Raw genomic sequence first — 19836 nt, 5'->3', positions numbered from 1 at the left:
TGCTTCTCCGGCCATGCTGAGGCCACTCCCACATGCAGCAACTAGAAGGATGTGCAACTATCACATACAACTATCTACTGGGGCTTTGGGGAAAAAAAGGAGGAGGATTGGCAATAGATGTTAGCTCAGAGCCAGTCTTCCTCAGCAAAAAGAGGAGGATTAGCATGGATGTTAGCTCAGGGCTGATCTTCCTCACAAAAAAATAAATAAACAAAAAAATAAAAAACAAGAAAGCACTTTGGGATAGCTTCATAGTTTTTAGAACACTATTTTTCTCCCAATTTTAATCTGCAAAGGAAACAAATGGGCATTTCCACCAAATGATATCAAACTGTTCAGAACTAAGAATATGATCTCTGTATACATCTTCCGTAAGCAATGCAAGAGTAATTACAGTAATGCAAGTTCAATGCAAAGAATCACTGATTTGTTTTGTTTTGTTTTTTAATGAAAACTCCCATCAGTTTCCACTGGAAGTTCTGCTCAAAAATGGCAAACATGCTGTAACTCTTGGCCATTATAAACCACCTTTCATGTCACGGAGCCAACTTAACAGACCCATGTAAAGTATGGCTTGGTTACAGAGGTCAAAAACAATATTAAAACATTTCCAAGCTTTACATGTTACCTATTTTTCCCTTAACACAAACTGACAGAACATGATTTTTTTTAAACCGCCCACATAAGCAATTTAAACACACACATACACTCTCTGTCTCTCAATATACTCCAATCTACACGTAGAATTTTCAAAACACATGCAATTTTCAACCACCAAACATTTAACCATTCAAAAATTAATGATTTTCATGAGGATTTCTCATGAATCTATTAAGCAATTATGCATCGATGTCACTGCGTAAAAGTAGCCTGAATTTCTGCACTAACTCTATGCATTTATTAACCTGATTTTTATGAATTCTAATTTTTGCGGAGTGTAATTTCTTTCATCCTTGGGGCTAGGCTTATTTACAGGATAAACCATACAGTAGATCTACACATGCATGTGGCTCAGCTAAAATGTTATGTCAAAATGGACACGACTGCTCCCATTTTAAATTTTAAAACTATTTTTAGCTTCAGATTTTAAAATTTAACTTAAAAAAATCTTGCCCCATAATAGTATTCACTAGAATGTTTTTTAATCCCCCAAAAAAGTCAATAAAGAAATTGGCTAACTATATCTGTGAAGAGCAATTAGGATATATCTCACAAGAGGGAGATGTTTTAAGTTTCACATAAAATTGCTACCTGTCAAAGAATCTGAGATCAAGAGATCCAATGTGTTAGGTGAGTGAAATAAATGCCTTTAGTCAGTTTCATGTTTGTAACAAACTGACATCAATGAAAAGACTTCCTGAAGAGCTTTACCTAAGAGGTCAGAGAACAAACACACTACCCTCATCTGTTCACCCAGTGCATGAAAGAGGAGCTCAGTAAATGTTGGGTGGGTATCTGCCACCTAGGCCCCAGAACATAGAAAACGGCTCCTGTACTAACAGGGAATCCAAGAGTGGATCATTTGGGAAGGTTAATGCCATTTCCTATCTAGTTTCAAACAGGCACGAGTTCCCCAGCAGAGGTGATGAATACTGATCCTGTCAGATGGCCAATTAGCCTGGTAAGTAAAATGGTAGCAATTCTGTCACCAGAGAAAAGTAAGGGTGACTTCGGACACGTCCGTCTAAGGTCATTGACTCACAACCAACTAGCAGACCACACACTGGCAAATGAACACATGAAAAGGGGAAAAGAAACAGATCTTAATGCCTCCTTGTCCTTGAAGCCAGGGAAAGAGATATAAATGGCACTTAATTTAATAAAATTCCCAACACTGAGCTTCTCAAAATGAGGTCTATGGAGTAGGCCACATCTAGGATCTGCTGTTAGTGGTCCACAGGAGGTAAGTACAGAAATTGAGAACAAGCATTGAGAAGGAGCTATTTGACAGTAATTTTTATATCTGTTGAATCTAATAAAAAAATACAATCCTTTACTTTGTATATATCTCTTTTCTTTTTCACTTTACTTCTCTAGTAATTGGTTCTCACTGTAAAAGAAGTATTGATCTAGAATGAATTCGAAATTAAAAAAAAAAAGGTCCTTTACCATAGATAGTTTGAGAAGCACCATACTAGAACAGTCAAAATAGAGTTTAGTACGGACAGTGCATATTATGCTTGCAAGGATGCTGATTTACTTGCAATTGTCTCTTCAATTAATTGAATATTAAGATTTTTCAGAAGCAGGTAATTTTGCCCACATGTAGTGCACTAAACTCCTCTGATTAACATCTGAATAAATCTAGAGATATTTGAATTGTGGGCCAATGAGATACCACATAATCAAAACTGTTCTGAGGAACTGAGATATTAATCAACATGACACCCTTGGAAAAGGAGCATTCTGTGGTCAAACAAGTTTGGGACAAGCCCCACCTCACAGGCCCCTCCAGGGGAGGCATAATACACATCAGCACAGTAAGGATCCTGAGAAGGCCTGCAGTTCAGGAAAGTGTTTACCTGCACAGATGTGACCCTCTTTATCTAAACACATATCTTGTTCAGGAAATGCAATTTTGAAAATGCTGGTATAGTCACAAAACTCCAGATTAGCAATCAAAAACCTGTCCCGAGTCTCACCTACTAGCTGTTTCTCGTCTTCATTGATACATTGATTGCACTGCCCACCCCCCCATACCGCTGAGCTGCAGCATCAATGAGATGATGATGTAAAATCACTTCATACAGCAAATAATAACCTCCTTGAGGACAAGGAACTGGCTCCCATCCTGCAGCCTTAAGTGCTCAGCAGTTACTAAGTTGTCCTCTAGGGAATGTTCCAGGTTGTCTCCGCATCTCCCACACATCCAGGGTGGCTAATTCTGATGGTCATTTTGTGGGCCACTTCCTTGGGATTCCGTGTCTTTGGAGGCCTCCTGTCCTCTGGTGCCCTGGCTGGTGTGGCGTGGCAAGCACCTGCTGCCCTTCCTTGGAAATGCAGATCAGCCCCAGAGGAGAGCCAGGAGGAGGCCCTGCACTTGGCAGAAGCCCCAGCTGGTGAGCATGCTCCCTTGGCCTGAACCTCTGTGCAGAGACATTTCTGTGTGGGGTGCGGGCCGCAGCAGGGCAGGACTCAGGTGTTCAGGTTCCCATGTCCACTGCCATCCCCCACCCTAAACCACCTGCTCCCTTCTCCCAGTGTCCCCACATGATACGCAGTAGGGACCCTTTGAGCTGGATCAATATTGCATTCATCTTCGTGGAAGAACAATCTGAACACAAATAATATCACAAGCCCAAAAGAGAAAGCATTGCAACAAAGAAATCATGTCAGGGCTTGATAGCATCTCTTTCCCACCTAACACCATAATCCAGCTCCTATTCAACCTCTGGCTCCCCATTTCAACAATCAATAATAACACATTTTCCCTCAAACAACTGTTACTTTTAACTTCTGTGGCTCCTCTGTTTACTTCAGAGGTAGCACCCAGAATGTGAGCGACATCTACAAGGTCACGCGGTCAGCGAAATGTAGGACAAGGAATTGGTTTTGGTACACATTCTTCCAACCACCAAACCACGGGGTCTTTGTTAAGGTCAGAATTATCATGAAACATTATTTACGTAGTACACAACGAGCTCAGTTCTGCAGCTGTTACAAACACAAGCCACCACTCAAAATAATAAAAAATTAAGAAGATAAGGAGCCATTCGTTTTACTCACTGTTCACATAAACATTAAATGTCACGGAAGAGTCGACATCAGAATTGGACACCAGAAATGTGTAAGTGCCTCCTTCAGTGCCTTTTAATCTGGTCAGATGAAGTTCACTCACATATCTACAAAGACAGACAATAAATTAATCACCCATGGACGGCCTGCCTCAGAGTGCGTGTCTTTTTCACAGTTCCTCTCTGGAAATACCTGCCTGGTTAGGAAAAATATGACTCACGTAGCGCAGCATTAATAAGATCCACACTCACAAACAACAAATACAAACATACACACACACCATGTTTAATTTGGGACAAATGCCTGTCGTGTGAGAATACGGAGTAGGGAGAGGCTTTCTCAGCATAAACGGAACCTCACAGAGACTGCAGCCTCTCCCTCCTCCCATGCTGTCCTCATGGCCACGTCCTTCTCTGCCCACATCCTCCGTTCAACTGCCCTCTCACCGGTGTCCTGAACTCGCCTGCCCCGCTTTGCTTTACCGACACTCTCCTAGCAAAATCCCAGACTGGCAGGCATCTCCACGTAGGCCATCTCCACGCAGACACTGTGGGGCCTGACCAGCAAGGTCAATATTGTTGACTTTCCTTCTTGCAACACCACAATGTCCTGGCTTCCCTCCCCCCTCTGCTACTTCTTCCTAGGGTCTTTTGCAGTCTTTGCTATTCAAGTTTCTGTTTCACTGTAGGACGGCCAGATATGGGTGTAGACTGAGCACATACGACTGTTGGGGAGTTACTGACATGGACTCCAGTGTGGATGGACAGCCCTGGGTGCCCTCCACCCACACAAGCTACACAACCGACTCGACGTACGCAGTGGCTTGTTCAGACTCTCCTCACACTGCACACGCTCCCGGGGCAATCCACTCGCACACTGAACTACCTGCTGTTTGCTCACAACTTTCAAGTCTCTACCGGCAGTTCGGACTCCCCTCTCCTACGCCTCCTGTACAGAGCTATTTTGATGCCCCCAACCCCCCTGCCCTGGATGCAGCTAATAATGACTCACACCTGCAACTTTCTCCCACGTCTTGTCCTTGGCCACTTAGACCTGCTTGGAAGTTGACTGCCCGCTGGGTCTACACCCAGTGAGTGAGTGACCACAGGGAGGGACAAAAGCCCAGCTCCAGAGTGCCCCTGAGATCAGACTTCACCTCACCCACATCCCTCCTTTCCTTTTTCCCCTCCCCACCCTGCCCCTCCACTATCTGGCAGGTCTCCATCTCCCTTAATGAAGCCCTTGCCTGAGAATCCCTCTCAGGCTCTGCTTCTTGGGAACCTGACCTAAGACACTTCCTATCTGAACATCTCCACTCCAGATCCCACAGTCAACCTCAAATTCAACAAACCCCAAGGTGAACTCACTGTCTCTCCCCCTCCTCCTCCTTGAAGGATATCTCCTCTCACCATCCAACCTGGCTGACAGACTCAGATCCCAAGGGGCATCTTCAGCTCCTTTCTCTCTCTCCTACTCCTTCAATCACTGAATCTTGTTAAAGATGTGGCCTGGACACCTCCCGAATCCATCCTCTTCCCTGCAACCCTTAAACCTTGGCCCAGGACGCCAGCATCTCTCACCCATTCTTATAACAGCCAACAGCTCCTGACTGTATAAAAATACAAACTCTATCTAGGCACCGACCTCTCATTAGCCATTTGATCTTGGTCAAATTACTTAACTCATCTGGGCCTTAGTTTCCTCTTCTCTATAAATGAGTGAAATAAGAGTGGCTACTCGTAGGGTGTGTGAGGACTCAAATTATCCAGCTAATATACACAAGGTACTCAGAACAATGCAGGGCAGGAAAAAAAGCACACACGGCTTACATAAAGTGTTACTATTGCTACTATTTTTATTATAAATGTTTTGAGGATCAAATGAGAGGTCTGATGTAAAAGCACTTGGGTTCACTGCCTGGCCCAAAGCTACTTAATGATTCTTAGATTTCTTGTAGTTTTAAAAAAAAATGATTAAAGGCACTCGCTTTCCTTTTTCTCTGAAGGGAATTATTTAATGTGTCCCTACGATATGGCAGTCACTGCTTTGACACATTCTCAGAACTCTGGGAAACAACAACCCCCATTTTACAAACGAGAAAACTGAGGCACAGACTTTTGTGTGCGTTAATCACATGGCAAAGTGAAATACTGGGATGAAGACCCAGGAAGCAGCCCTACGTGTCCTTCTATAGCGAGCGTCCTCTCACACATTTACAGGTCATACAAACAGGCTCTGGCAAGCCAAGTGCAAGAGGGGGGACAACATGTAATGCCCAGTGCCAGGCCCTCTTCTTACCTGATATTACTTTCATTCTCAGACTTGGGATAATCTTCCCACTTATCAGTGGAGGTCCTGTTCATATATATCCACTGCTGGTGTTCAGGCTTGGGGTACGCTTCGTATTCAACAATCAGATCTACATTCTCTCCATCATTTACAAATACCGTAGTATTCATCACAGGGAAGACATTAATGAATCCTTTATCTAACCATAACAGAGTCAAACAGAAAGAAACTGTTATCCACAACTACCCGACAAAAAACACAACTTCATTTTTGGATTACAAAGATAACTGACAGGTTTCCAGTATTAATTGACAATAGCAAGTAAGAGAATGTTAACTGCCCATTTTACATTTTATTTTGCTCTTGTAGAATCACTGTCATAAAGTGAGAAAGGACACACACTTGGAATGTTTATTCTCCTACCTCAGTCTCTTAAGCAACTCTCTTAAGGATCTATCACCATCTTATAAGTCTTCTAGAACTTCGAGTCTCAATGTTTATTAGGTTAAAAAGTATTTGGTCTAAACAGTTAGCCAATACCCAGACCCAATATGATTGTCTGTGCGATAAGAAGGTGTCATAAATCAAGAAGAGAAAGAGCACCCTAATGTTCAATAAAAATGCTGAAAAAATGTCATTTAGTAATTGAAGAAAAACTTAAATCTTCTCAACACATCGTCTATGACAGATGAATCAAAGATAGCATTTTAACAATTAAACTATATTTTTAACAACAGAATTGACTTCTACCAAACTTCTACAGAGGGGACAATTTTCTAGCCTTTTTAGAAGCAACAGAAGAAAAAAATCATAAAAGACAAATCTGAATATATAAACCTTTTTAAATGTCTACACAGTAAAATTAACTAAGGTAACAGGAAAAAGAGACCATGAAAATATACAAGAAAAAATATTTAAACCAGTAATTAAAATAAGGCATCACTTTTCAGTTATTAAAAATAGCAAAACTTCAATACAGCTGTTAAAAATAATAAGGCCAGCCTCGGTGGCCTAGTAGTGAAGTTTGGCACGCTCCACTTCAGTGGCCTGGGTTTGGTTCCTGGGCACAGACCTACACCACTCGTCTGTCAGTGGCCATGCTGTGATGGTGGCTCGCATACAAAAAGAGGAAGATTGGCAGTGGATGTTAGCTCAGGACGAATCTTCCTCAGCAAAAAAATAAATAAAAAAAATAAAGTATATCCATCCTATGTAAAAACAATAGCAAAACTAATTTGAAATAAACTTGATAGTTTTGCAAGTGTGGTAAAAGTAGCACACTGAGTGACACTGTAAATTGGCACAGCTCTTTTAGAAAGCATTTAGCAATGTAGACTTTTTTAAATGATCTGTTCTTCAATTTAACCCTGTAATTTCCATTTGAGAACTCTTCTCAGTGGATGGATCCATGCAAAAAAAAAAGTGCTATTTACACTAGTTATACTAATTTTTAAAATGAGAAAACAGAACTGGCTAAATAAAGCAGCCCTTAGAAATGGTTATATAATAATATAAGAAAGAGCTTGAAAAAGAATGTAATAAAATAATTGCCAATATTATTTTACAGAATGCTTACTATGTACCAAGAACTTCCCTAAGTACTTTAGCATACATTTCATTTAATAATTATGACAAATATTTAACCTTGTAACAATATTGAAAGAGAAAACTTATAACTCCTAATTTATAGATTAAAAAAATCAAGTTCTGGAAAGCCACATGGCTAACTACCCAATGACAGAGCCTAGATTTGAATACAGGTGTGTGAGCAGCCAAGGCTGGCCTCTCCTTACTATAGCATAGCCTAGAGTCTCTATATACTTTCAGTTAGAGAGAGCGAGTGTGCGGATGTATGTGTAATTAAAACCCTGCTGCATACAAAAAGATAACCTTAAAAATGGTTATATCAAGGCTAGTGAGATTACAGAAGAATTTTTATTTTATTCTTTTATTTATTTTTCAAAATTTAAAAATGAATTATAAAATTTAAAATTATCATTCATTATCTTTGGCGCTATTTGGTTAAAATATTGAAGCCACACATGAGTTGTCATTATAGTATCTACTGCCCTTTAGTTTCCTATAGATTCAGAATAACACATTAAGTCCAACTGTCTTTTGTACCAGTGGAAAAAGGAGTTTTCAGGTGAGAATGAAAAATCACCCAAATGAAAATTAGAGATGGAAACCACTACTTTGTAATATCTGAGTCATAAATGATACCCTCGGCCATTTTTAAGCTAATTTAGATTAATTTTGAGGGAATAAATGTTTCATCAGAATGCTGCATTAAATTTTCAGGTTCTCAAAGTCATAAATTCAAAGATACCTCACAACATAAAGTACTGAAATATTTACACTGAGATTATTTCTCTCTCAATCACCATATATAAAATACTTATCTTAAGTTCTTCCTGAGTTTTCTACAGTCTAGTTTTCTCAATATAGTTTTATGTCCTGTAGTGGAATACAGCTTCAAATTCATGAAGTGTAAGAATTACCAGAATCAAAGAACTCCATCTGGGTTGTTATAACAAAGTATGATTTTTTCAAGGACTTCTGCATTAAGAAATTGATGATGCATGAACATTTAATCCAGTGCAAACACTACGCCAGGCACTTCTATAAAATCTATTGCCTTTTTTCCTTTCCACAGCCTTGAGAGTCAGAGATTATGTTTCTCAGAAGAGAAAATGCAGGCAGAGTTAAAGTAGGGTGCATTTGAAAGTCAAGTGGCAGGGCCCAACTCCACATCAGGTCAGGGCCAATCCAAAGCTTTGTGCTCTCCACCACTCCACGTTGTATCCAAATCCTTCTCCCAGCCCCTAAAGAAATTACTTTTGTCTTTGTCTCTTCCTCTTCTTGTCCCATCCCAACCCACTCCTGAAACAATACAAAACCAGATTCAGGTTTCATGGCCACAAGTCTTTCCAGTTACACAGTTATATTCTTGGAAATTGATGAATGGATTTTAAAAATCTGATTACATACAACAATATGCTCAAAACATCCTTACTAATTGCTTTCTGGAGCTGAAGCTGATATATCAACATGCTCCCTAATCAACTTAGCAAATTAGCACTTATGGAGTTTAATATTTTAAAAGCACAGCCTTCTATTCAAATTAATAAATGGTTCACAATCCGTTCAGGGACAAAGTGGTACTCTTTCTGTGTGCTGACTCTATAATTGCAAGTAAAGTGTCTTCTCCATGTTCAGTCTGCTGAGATACTTTCCATTACACCATGGGCAGAAATGCCAAAATTATATGAGATTATTGTGGGATAAATCACAGACTTCTAACATTTATACATAAATTATTAAAGAAATATGGGGCAAAGGAGAGAAATGAAAACAAATATCACATCATTTTAATATTGCTCATGATGAAGAATTTCATCACCATGCCAGTACTTAGTCAAAGTCAAGCACTAAGAATATGGTTGCATTAAAAAGACAGGAAAATAGATTAAATTCAAACAATACTCAAAAGACAAAAAATGTGTAAATGAAGTAAGTTAAAAATTATTTTTTTCAGTATATCAAAAACATCAAGTACTTCACTAGACTCTGCTCTTGTGAGGTAGTTGCTTGGAAAATAAATATTTAGTGAGATTTCTAGAGTAGGGAAGAATGGCTAAAGCAATTGTGTATGCCAGATATGATAGGGTTAGGGGCAGAGGCTACCATGTTCCAGTTTATGCTCGGTAGGACCCATGACCCCTAGTGGACCTCCTTCGGAAGGTTTATGCTATGGCCTAAGGTTGGAGGATAGGGTGAGGTGAGGGGCATGCTGGAGAGAAGAAGCCCACTTCAGCCTTTCCTGCTACAAATGAACTACAGCCCATGAGTGGTAAAACGCTAAACCAAAAGGCCGAGAAGCCTCACCAAACAATTCAGAGAAATACTTTAGGCTCTAAGCACTTGCACTCCTCCATAGAAAAAAGTCTACATTCATTTCCAAACCCAAGTCATTCAGCAAGGACGAGAACTTTTCAAAAAGCTCAACTTACATTTTGTTTGTTTGGTGGGGAGGGGAGGGTGACTAGCAAAGAATGACATGTTTAAACAACTTCAGTTACAGCTTCCCACTTCCCTCTATTAAACTGGTAGAATTTGCTTTTGTGCTATAAGTTGGAAGAGGTGATGATGATTTTCATTCATTTATTCATTCATTCATTCAGTGATAAAATTTCTAAGAATCTGTTCAACATTCCATTAACATAAAAAGGAAACCATCTAGTAATTTCTTCTTTCACTACTGCCAGTAATTTATACATTCACATAGAGATATTTACCTACTACTTCCAAGGTTGTTGTGACATTTGCTGATCCAAAAGTATTATTGGCGTAACACATGAACACTCCAGAATCGTTAACTCTTGCTGAGCTGATAGTCAGCCTTTCCTGACGTAGAAAATTGAAGTCACCCTGATGCCAGCTATTACTCTTTACCTGTGCTTTAGTCTGCTGGTTTCAGAAGGGGAGAAAAAAAAAATCAAAGATTACCATAAAATTTATATTCAGGATCTTTCCTAGATAAATTAAAAATAGCAGCAATTAACTTCTCCATATTAGCATTCATTACAGACTACTTAAGTAAGAATAATAAAGCATCATGACAAGTCTATCACTGGAACACTTCATATTACACAATTACATTGAAAGATAGTCATTATTAATGATTGGAAAAAACATGAAAATTCATTTCTTAATAACCATAGCATACATAATTACAAATTCTCTACAGTGCTAAATATTTTTTTAACAGTGCCAAATTTTAAAAGTTACTATAAGAAATATTACAGAATACTGACATTTTACAAGAGTCAAAGTTACAATATCAATATTTCCTGTTATTATTTTTTCTATTCTATATCCTAGTGATTGAAAGAAAACACATTACTAATAACAATCACGTTCTATTTTATTAACTCATGAATAAAAATAGAATCACGATGTCTAAAACTAACTTAGAAATTCATCCCACAGTTCTTACCCAGCAGAATTTTGGCAACTATTAAGGGGAGTTTCAAAGTATATAAGACATATAAGACCCAGCCCCAAATTATTTAAGCATGAGCTGAAGAGAAAAGGTTGCAAATTTACTCTTATGATATCACCATCCTACTCTTACTACTTTTCTGCAGACAAGATACGGAGAGATTTCTGGCATGGAAAACATCACGGAAAAAACCATAATATAAACTAGAGCCACTCTCTGAAAAGATTAAAGGAAGTGGCATATAGCCTTCTGCATCTTCCAAACTTGCTGTAATGTGAACACATTCCTATTACAATGGAAAAAAATACAGCTAAAAAAAGAAAGTAAACAGGAGCTGATATTGACATGGAATGAGATCAAGGGTGATTTGTTGGCCTGGCTATGGTGAACCTATTAGCATTAGACCATTCTGACAGCACTGTAAATCAGAACAGTCCTTCTGGAAAGCAACTTGGCAATATGTTCACACCCCTGATCAACTCCAGCAAATTTACCTCAAGGAAATTAACTCAACAAAAAACAAAAGTTCCTGCCTATGTATGGAGATTCCTCAAAAAATTAAGAATATAACTACCATATGATCCAGCTATTCCACTTCTGGTTATTTATCCAAAGAACACAAAAACACCAACCCAAAAGATATTTGCACCCCTATGTCATTGCAGCATTATTCACAACAGCCAAGACTTGCAAACAACCAAAGTTCCATCAATGGATGAATCGATAAAGAAGATGTGGTATATACACATAATGGAATACTACTCGCATAAAAAAGATGAAATCTTGCTATCTGCAACAATACGGATGGACCCTGAGGGTATTATGCTAATCCAAATAAGCCAAACAGAGCAAGTCAAATATCATATGATTTCACTCATATGTGGAAGATAACAACAACAACAACAAACAAACACATAGATACAGAGATTAGATTGATGGTTACCAAAGGGGAAGGGGGGGAGGGAGGAGGGCAAAAGGGGTAATAGGGCACATGTGCACAGTGATGGATGGTAATTAGTCTTAGTCTTTGGGTGGTGAACATGATGTAGTCTACACTAAAATCAAAATATAAAGATGTACACCTGAAATTTATATAATGTTATAAACTAATGTTACCTCAATTAAAAAAAATAAATAAAATGCTCAAGAAAAAAAAAAAAACTCCAAGACATTTACTGTAGTGAAAACTTGGAGATGACCTAAATGTGCACCAGGTATCAAAATTAGGAATATGAGAAAATAAGAAAAATGTTTATATTACTTAAAAAGCATAAACTGAGTGTACTTTAAAACTGCAACCATGTGATAACACATGTGCATGGGGGCAGAAAAAAAAGAAATATGAAAAAATAAACGCAGGCAATATAGCATTTATAAGAACTAACCATGTGACTACTGAGCACTTGAAATGTGGTAGTCCAAACTGAGTTGTGTTGTAAATATAAAATATATCCCAGATTTTGAAGACTTAAGATGAAAAGAAGAATGTAAAATATCCCATTAATAATTTTTATGTTAATTACATGATAAAATATTTTGAATATATTGGGTTAAAAAATATATTAAAATCAATTTCTTTTTTTACTTTGTCATGTGCCTACTAGAAAATTTTAAATTACATAGGAGGCTCACATTATATTTCTATCGCATAGCACTGCTATAGACAATGGTGGAATTATATCTATTTCTTTTTTTATTATATTTTTGGAATTTTTTTTTTTTTTTTTACTTTAACATAAGCACACATAAAAAGCTGGCTGCCAAAGTTGAATGTTTTGAAATAAAAAGAAGAGAAACCTGCTTTGTTAACTAACTGTGAGATCTCGGGCAAGTCAAGGATACCACTAGTCTCAGCTTTTGTTTCTAAAAGGGGACAAGGGCACAAAGGTCTTTAAAGGAAGGCCCTTACAGTTTGGAACACTATATGGATTTGAAGATACTCCCTCCTAAGAGATTCTTTCAATAATTGGCAGAAATCTGCCATTTCACTGCATAAGATCAATTGTTAAGAAGATGCAACAGCAAGGTGAAGTGACATTTTCTCTGGCCTCTCCCAGGGCATCACGTCACAGGCTTCTCCTCTGCTAAGGCAGAGTGACAACGGACAGGTAACATACCATATTCTAGATGTACAGTATCTTCCTTCTAGTTCTCACAGGAGCCTAAGAGTCTACAATAGGGAGCTACACAGGAACAATGAATATGTCAGTGCCAGAAGGAAGAGCTTGGTTATAAGTGATGTAATATCGACACCCAGACCCAAAGACCATAATTTAAGATACTGTCAAAGATCATAATTAAAAGCAAGTGAAAATACAAGGGTTTAGAAGCATTAGAAAAGCTAACCAAGATTCACAAGTGTTGAATAAACTCCAAGACTCTCTTACATTTTAAAATAAACAATTGCAACAACTCTAAAATAGTCATTTTATCCTAAATTTCATTGTGAGTCAAACTTATTCTAAACAGTCAGAATCAAATACTATGGATTTTTAAAATAATTTGATAGTGCTAACAGTGCTAAATATTCCAAATTAAGCCAAAAGAGATCAATAAAAGATTCATGGATGAACCTTGGCATAGAGCCACGAGTCCCATCTGCAAGTCACACATGACATATTGTTTGCACGTGATTTGGTTTTCCTTAACCCTTGGAGGTGCACACTGGGATTTCCCCAAAGAGCTCCCAACACTGAAGGCTTATCTACCAGCGCCAGTGGATTAATAGGGAATGGCATGCAGGGCTCCTGGGAAAAAGGGTTCAGAACAAAACTGCCTAGGGCAATTTAATTTCTTATCTCAAAAAGGCTAATTTTCAAGTTATACAGGGGCTCAAATACATACACAGTCTAAATTGTTCTCTCATCTGAAATCAAGGATTATAGAAAGCCAATTAATATAGGATTGTGTTCTATAAGGTTAGTCAAAAATCCATACATAAGCTATTGTTTTTATTAAATTATACGTTATGAAAACCAAAACTTGTTTGTCTGAGCCACTGGTTTGAAAGAACAAGTCTAAGAACAATCCATTCTCCTAGTCAATGGGAGGCTTCCTTTAGCAAGGTACCATCCATCATGGGGTCTCCAGGAATATCACCATAATGCTTTGCATAATGCTAATCACCATGGTTACTTGTTCAGCAAAAAATTCTTTAAACAAGCATGAAATTGCCAATGTTGAATACAGAGCATAAGGAGGAAGGAGAGGAAGAGGAGGGGGAGGGAAATACGGTATTTTGTTTTTCCAATATAACGCATACACGTGTACTGAAGAAAAACCACCGTGAGAACTAATTAGCTAGATGGCCAAGATTATTCAAACAAAATTTACTGAAAACTCAGTAAATGGGAATTTTAAAGCAAAATATTAGGCTTTAAAATTTTAAAGTCCTTGCTATTAATATGAGTATGTAGAGAGGAAAAAAAAGCCTTCAAATACAACCGGCTAAAATTTATTTAATTTTAAGATATGCCTAACATGGTATCTGACGTATAGTAGACATTCAATATGCATTTGTTAAATGAATGAGAACCTAAACGTGTCTAAATGTTTCAGATTAAAGATAACCATTTTATTAATAGGGACTAAAACAAATAGAAAACCATTAGCAACCTGATCTCAGGTAACCAGCCTCAAAGGAGGAAATTAGATCCATATAAAAAGAAACCTGTCTCTCAAATGGATAGGCCACTTTGTGGGGGAGGAAAGAGCTTCCTGATTATTATCTTGAGACCATTATTCTTTTTAAACATGGAAGGAAAAAATTGGCAACTCTTCCCCATATTTTAAGTAATCTGGCCTGAATAGTTTCGATAAGAGTTTTAAAAATCAAGATATTTATGCAGTTAACCATTAGTTTTTTAAAAAATTTCCCTACTAAAGTCATTCAAACAAAGAGCATGAAGTAATAACATAAGTCTGAGGTTCTCTTTGATTTTCTCAAAATAAATTTACAAAATGACATTTATTTGTTACTGATAGTGAACGTACACATCTACATATGGCGTTAGGAAAGGGGAAAATATGCATCTCAACACATTCCCAGACAGTTTCACCTCAGAGAGAGACACCAGCTGAGCCATCCCCAGGATAATTAATAGACTCTCTGAAAGAAAAACCTTAAAATCTCACACATAAAGAGAATGATATTTTGAGAAAAATGAAGGAAATGCACTCACCCGGCTGTTTTCCCTTATCCACATCGAGTCCACGGAACTAGATACATCTTTTATCAAGCACATCACTGTAAACTCTTCCCCTTCCCTAAGAAGATAGCTTGTTTTGGACACAGACACAACGGGCACAGCTCTGATGGCTAGAAAAAAAAAAGAAATGTCGCCCTCAAATAATGTATTCTATTATAGCATGACATTTTAACTTAACGATCTTTCCTCAAATGTGCACAACTTATTTTGTCATCGTTTAAATAAAATATCAAGTATGGCACTAACTGATCTGTATTACTTGCATATCTGAAGACATCAGCAATTAAATCATGCATCCTTCAAGTAAATTCATTAACATCGAGTGAAAAAGATAGGAATGTCTACTTGAGATGATAATGCTTTTTCAAGACATCCCAGCATAGGGAAGCGGATTTCATCTTTGCCTCAAACAACCTTGATGGTTTCATGAGGATGTGACCTACAACTAATTATGTTCTTTTAATCAAATAGGCATCTTTCCCATGTGCTGTAAAAATAGTATCTTGTTTCTGAAAATCCCAGGTTTTAAATAATCAAACTTTCCTTAATGCCAATGAGCATACTTTTTCAAAAGCTTTAATAAAAACTACTCAATAGCTGAATGCCAACTGGTGTTGAATTAGATGGTCTCTGAGATACAAAATCTAGGTATTTTCAGCTACCACAATACTCTACATAATGCCACAATAACAAGGTCCATAGTCAGTTGGTACTTTTCTCCTCAGATTATAAACAGTTTGAGAATGCATTAAAATTAAACAGCTGAGGAGAAAGTCAATTCATATATCAATAGTAAATCAAGGAATGAATCATCTGTATGCTAATCTTTTCAAACAGTGTAACTAAAGCTGCCCAGTGGGCCTCTCTTGGAAGGAACACAGTGCAATTACGAAACTTGGGGTGTCCTGAAGTCAGTAGGTTTAACAACTGTCCCCAGTACGGCCTAAATGCCAATCTGCGGTAGACACACCTAGCTGGAGGCAGTCATGGAACGGTCACGTGGGGTTGGGACTGTGAAATAAAGAATTCACACGCAGCTGACATTATGTGGAAGCTGGGAGAATTGATGGAGAGCCAGCTGCCTGACTGACTATACTTAGACGGACCAACGAGAAGAGAGAAGAACGCTTGAGATCAATGGATGCTCCGGCTCCCAGAAGAAAGCACGAAAGGGCCCATACCTGCCCTCACTTTCAGGGTGAACTTCTTCGACAGCACTGACTTGCCATTCCTGTCCGCGGAGCAGTGCATGCACAGCCGGTGATACTCGCGCTTCACGTTTCTGATGGTGATGCCGGCCTTGGGATCGGCGACAAACGTCAAGTCCTTGGGAAGAGGCTTCCCCTCGCACCCCGTGAGGACATAATTGGTCACCTCTGGGTCTGTGAGAGGACAGCGGACCAGCGTATCGTTCTCTTCTTTCCCATACAAGGGAAGGTCAATGAGGAAAAGCTGTGCAGGATCTACAGCATATCAAAAATTAGTCGTTTGAATGGTTGGTCACAGGTACTGAAAACATTTTTAAAAGATCTAAAATGCTTCCTTTCATAACAACAACCCCCAACGGCTCGAATGGCTACTGACTTTCCTCTTTGTGAGCAAAAGTAGAAATTACCCAAATAATACTAACGAGTAAGAGTTAACATTTATCAAACATTTTCCATTTGTCAAGCACTAAGCTTGGACCATTACACACTTTATCTATCTCATTTAATCCTCAGAACACCCCTACGTGATGGGCACTATCATTATAGCCATTTTATAGATGAAGAAACTGAAGTCTTAAAAAAGTGACTCTCCTGAAGTGACGTGGCCCAGAAGTGGCTGGGTAGAACTCAGTCCCAGGTCTGATTGACACCACAATTTGAGCTCTTAAAACTCTGAGAATTTTTTTATTACAACCATTACTCTTTTCTACAACAGGCAATACTCCAAACAGCATGAGCCAAGAAGAAGCCGGTCAAATGATACCTAGTAGGGTCAGGAAATCCTCTGACCCCTCTGTGTGGGTCCTTTTCCAGAGTTTCCTGTCTCCAGGATCTCTCAGCTTCTGAACAGAATCTAGGAAACTATCAGCAGGCCACCCAGTACCAATAACATGTGGGCCTCACTCTATTCATATTCCTTGAAAGATATGCATAAATGTAACTTCTGGAAATCAAATAAATTCATATGCACAGGGGAGCTTATAGGTCTCAGAAATGTTGTGGAAAATAGTTTATTGTCCAAACCAGGACGCTTGTGAGTAAAAGGGAGTACTATTAATAATGATGCTGGACACCAGCCGTGGACCAGGAAAAGACACAGGCAGACTGGGACCTCATATAAGCCAAGATAAACCTCATTCCATATACGCAATATGCTGCCACCTCTACTGTGTAAAGATAACACAGGTATATGGTTGAGTCAACAGATTACATTTAAATGTTTTTTAACTGTCCTTTCCACCTGGAAATCCGCTGTTCCACAAAAACCAATTTGACATAATTGAAATATACTTATCATTTAATTTTGACCAATTTTGAAAAAGAGTTTCCCAAAATGAATTATGCACATCTCCCAGCCTTACTAAATTATTCTGTGAATCAATTACCTCACGATGGCTGAGCTATGGTATGAGGCCCTAGTTGGTTAGTTTTCCATCTACTCTTTCTCAGTTGCTTGAGTCTAGCTCCTACAATAAGGCCCCAATTCCTTCATTGCTGTAACACAGATTACATAAGTACCCAAACATCTTAAATCAGTAATAATTAAGTACAGTTCTGTTGCTGATGATGACTTCCCCTCTCAAGAAAATTCATGAGCTTGTGAGACTGATATGGCTAATTCAGCAGTTTACCCCATTTATTCAGTTGTCTACCCAACCTGTTAACAAGCAGAATGATACTTGATTACCAACTGGAAATGACAGAGTGCCTTCTTGAATGTCAAAGAACAGCACACAGGCTGGCTCAACAATAAGCTGTGGCTTATCTATGTATATTTCTTTTCAGCTACCCACCTAGGAAAGGACACCAGATAAACTAAGGAGAGGCAGAGTCAATTTTAGGGCAACCTTCTTTATGGCCAAAATGTGAGTCAACTTTACTAACCCTTGATAGAGCTGGAATTTGGACAAGTCTGTCTCCCTAACAAAAATTAGGTAAGGAAGACAGAGCAGGTGATCTTATTCAAATGTCACAACTGCTTAGATCTACAGTTTGGGATAAATTTATTTGTTATTCTTCCACAATAACATGGATGAGGCCTCCTACTCAGACCTGTTTCAATGACAGCCCCAGTCCAGGTACAAAATGAGGAGTAGAACTGGGCCTCCACTTCTCCTCCTATAACCTAGATAGGTCTCTTAAGCTATAAGTACTTCAGTTTTTACATCAACAAAAAGATACTCCCCCCACCCAACTCCCCAGCAAACCTCCTCTTGACAAGGATATTAAAAACACAAACACAGATGAGTCACTGAATTCATCATAGGAAATGAAGTATAGAAATCCAACTGTCATATTTTCCTTTTGTTTCTGAGAGGTCACAATTTTTTAAATGAATCAACTGACATCTATTAAGAACCTAGGAAGGTCATGGAGTGCTTAGCTGACTGAGTTATTTTTCTGGAACTTACTCCCTAAAAGTGGGTCAGTTCTTTTGAAGTGTGGGTCTCTTTAGGCCTTTAGAGGCCTTTAGTTCCCTAAAGTGTTTTTACTAAGTAGGAGTATCTGGGATCTCAAGGCATTAAAATGCAGCTATCCCAAAGGGGCTAATTTATTCTCAGGGCTTACTCAGAGCACCAGGACAAATGGGCTCACCATATTGTAATCTTATTAGGAACAGAATTGCAGCCTTGCAGACCTTCCGCTCGAGTTGTACCCAAAGTCCCCATGTATAAAAAGATGGGGGAAACTAACAAAGAAAAATTTGTTTTAGGCTTTCTAGACCCAGCCAGTAATATTTTATCTGTGGCTCAGCCATCTATATGTCATCCATAATTAAGAACAGGATATTAAGTTTTCTAAAGCATAGCATCAAAGAAATCCAAGCATTTACCTCTAACAAACACATAAATGGAACTGCTTAAGCCGCCTTCATTGGTGCATGTGTAATTGCCTGTGTTTGTGGCCTCTGCTTTCTCTGTGACCCATTCTTTGCGTGTATTCTCACTCAGTTGACCCAAGGTCTCAAAAGTCCATTTGACAAATCCTGGATCGGTGCATAACAGCCTAATCTCGTCACCAACACTGACGATTAACTCTGATTTTGCTGGATGGATGGATGGTGGAGACAGTTCCCCTGGACTCACAGATGGTTGAGAAGAGCCTGCCAAGAAAAATGAGAATCGTGTTGAGTATGATCTTTTTCCTTGGCGAAATAAAACATTTCTTCCAATATTGATTTCCATCTTCTGTGTACTCTACAATAAAAATAGGACAAAACTGCCCTATTTATGGTTTGAAAAAGTTCTGTTTAAAGTTTCTTCAGCTCGTCTAGAAAATTATTTTCTGCAACTCTCAATTAATCCTGAGGGTCACACTTGGAATGCAAACCAAGACTTGCTGGATGCCATGGCCTTCTCTGGGTTAAACATACAGTTGGGTCAAGTTCCCA

General features: G+C 38.6%; 1 protein-coding gene across 5 annotated transcripts in view; it reads right to left on the bottom strand.

The window, feature by feature from the left end:
- The window catches only part of KIT (KIT proto-oncogene, receptor tyrosine kinase), a 77512-nt gene that overhangs the window by 24467 nt on the left and 33209 nt on the right, over window positions 1-19836 (bottom strand). For 2 of the 5 annotated variants that reach the window (XM_014787397.2, XM_014787409.2), the window contains exons 2-7: window positions 19279-19548; window positions 16419-16700; window positions 15211-15347; window positions 10323-10494; window positions 6034-6223; window positions 3727-3842 (exon numbers count right to left, since the gene is read on the bottom strand). In XM_014787397.2, the coding sequence (XP_014642883.1) occupies window positions 3727-3842; window positions 6034-6223; window positions 10323-10494; window positions 15211-15347; window positions 16419-16700; window positions 19279-19548 (1167 nt within the window). Of the gene's footprint in view, window positions 1-3726; window positions 3843-6033; window positions 6224-10322; window positions 10495-15210; window positions 15348-16418; window positions 16701-19278; window positions 19631-19836 lie in introns of those variants that run through there. The other 3 variants (XM_014787404.2, XM_004419071.2, XM_087434334.1) reach the window with 2 other exon arrangements.

The sequence above is a fragment of the Ceratotherium simum genome, chromosome 8 (assembly GCF_057802395.1).
Source record: "Ceratotherium simum simum isolate JZ-2026a chromosome 8, ASM5780239v1, whole genome shotgun sequence".
In the NCBI taxonomy this organism is placed as follows: domain Eukaryota; kingdom Metazoa; phylum Chordata; class Mammalia; order Perissodactyla; family Rhinocerotidae; genus Ceratotherium; species Ceratotherium simum.
This window is presented reverse-complemented; position numbering and strand designations above follow the sequence as displayed.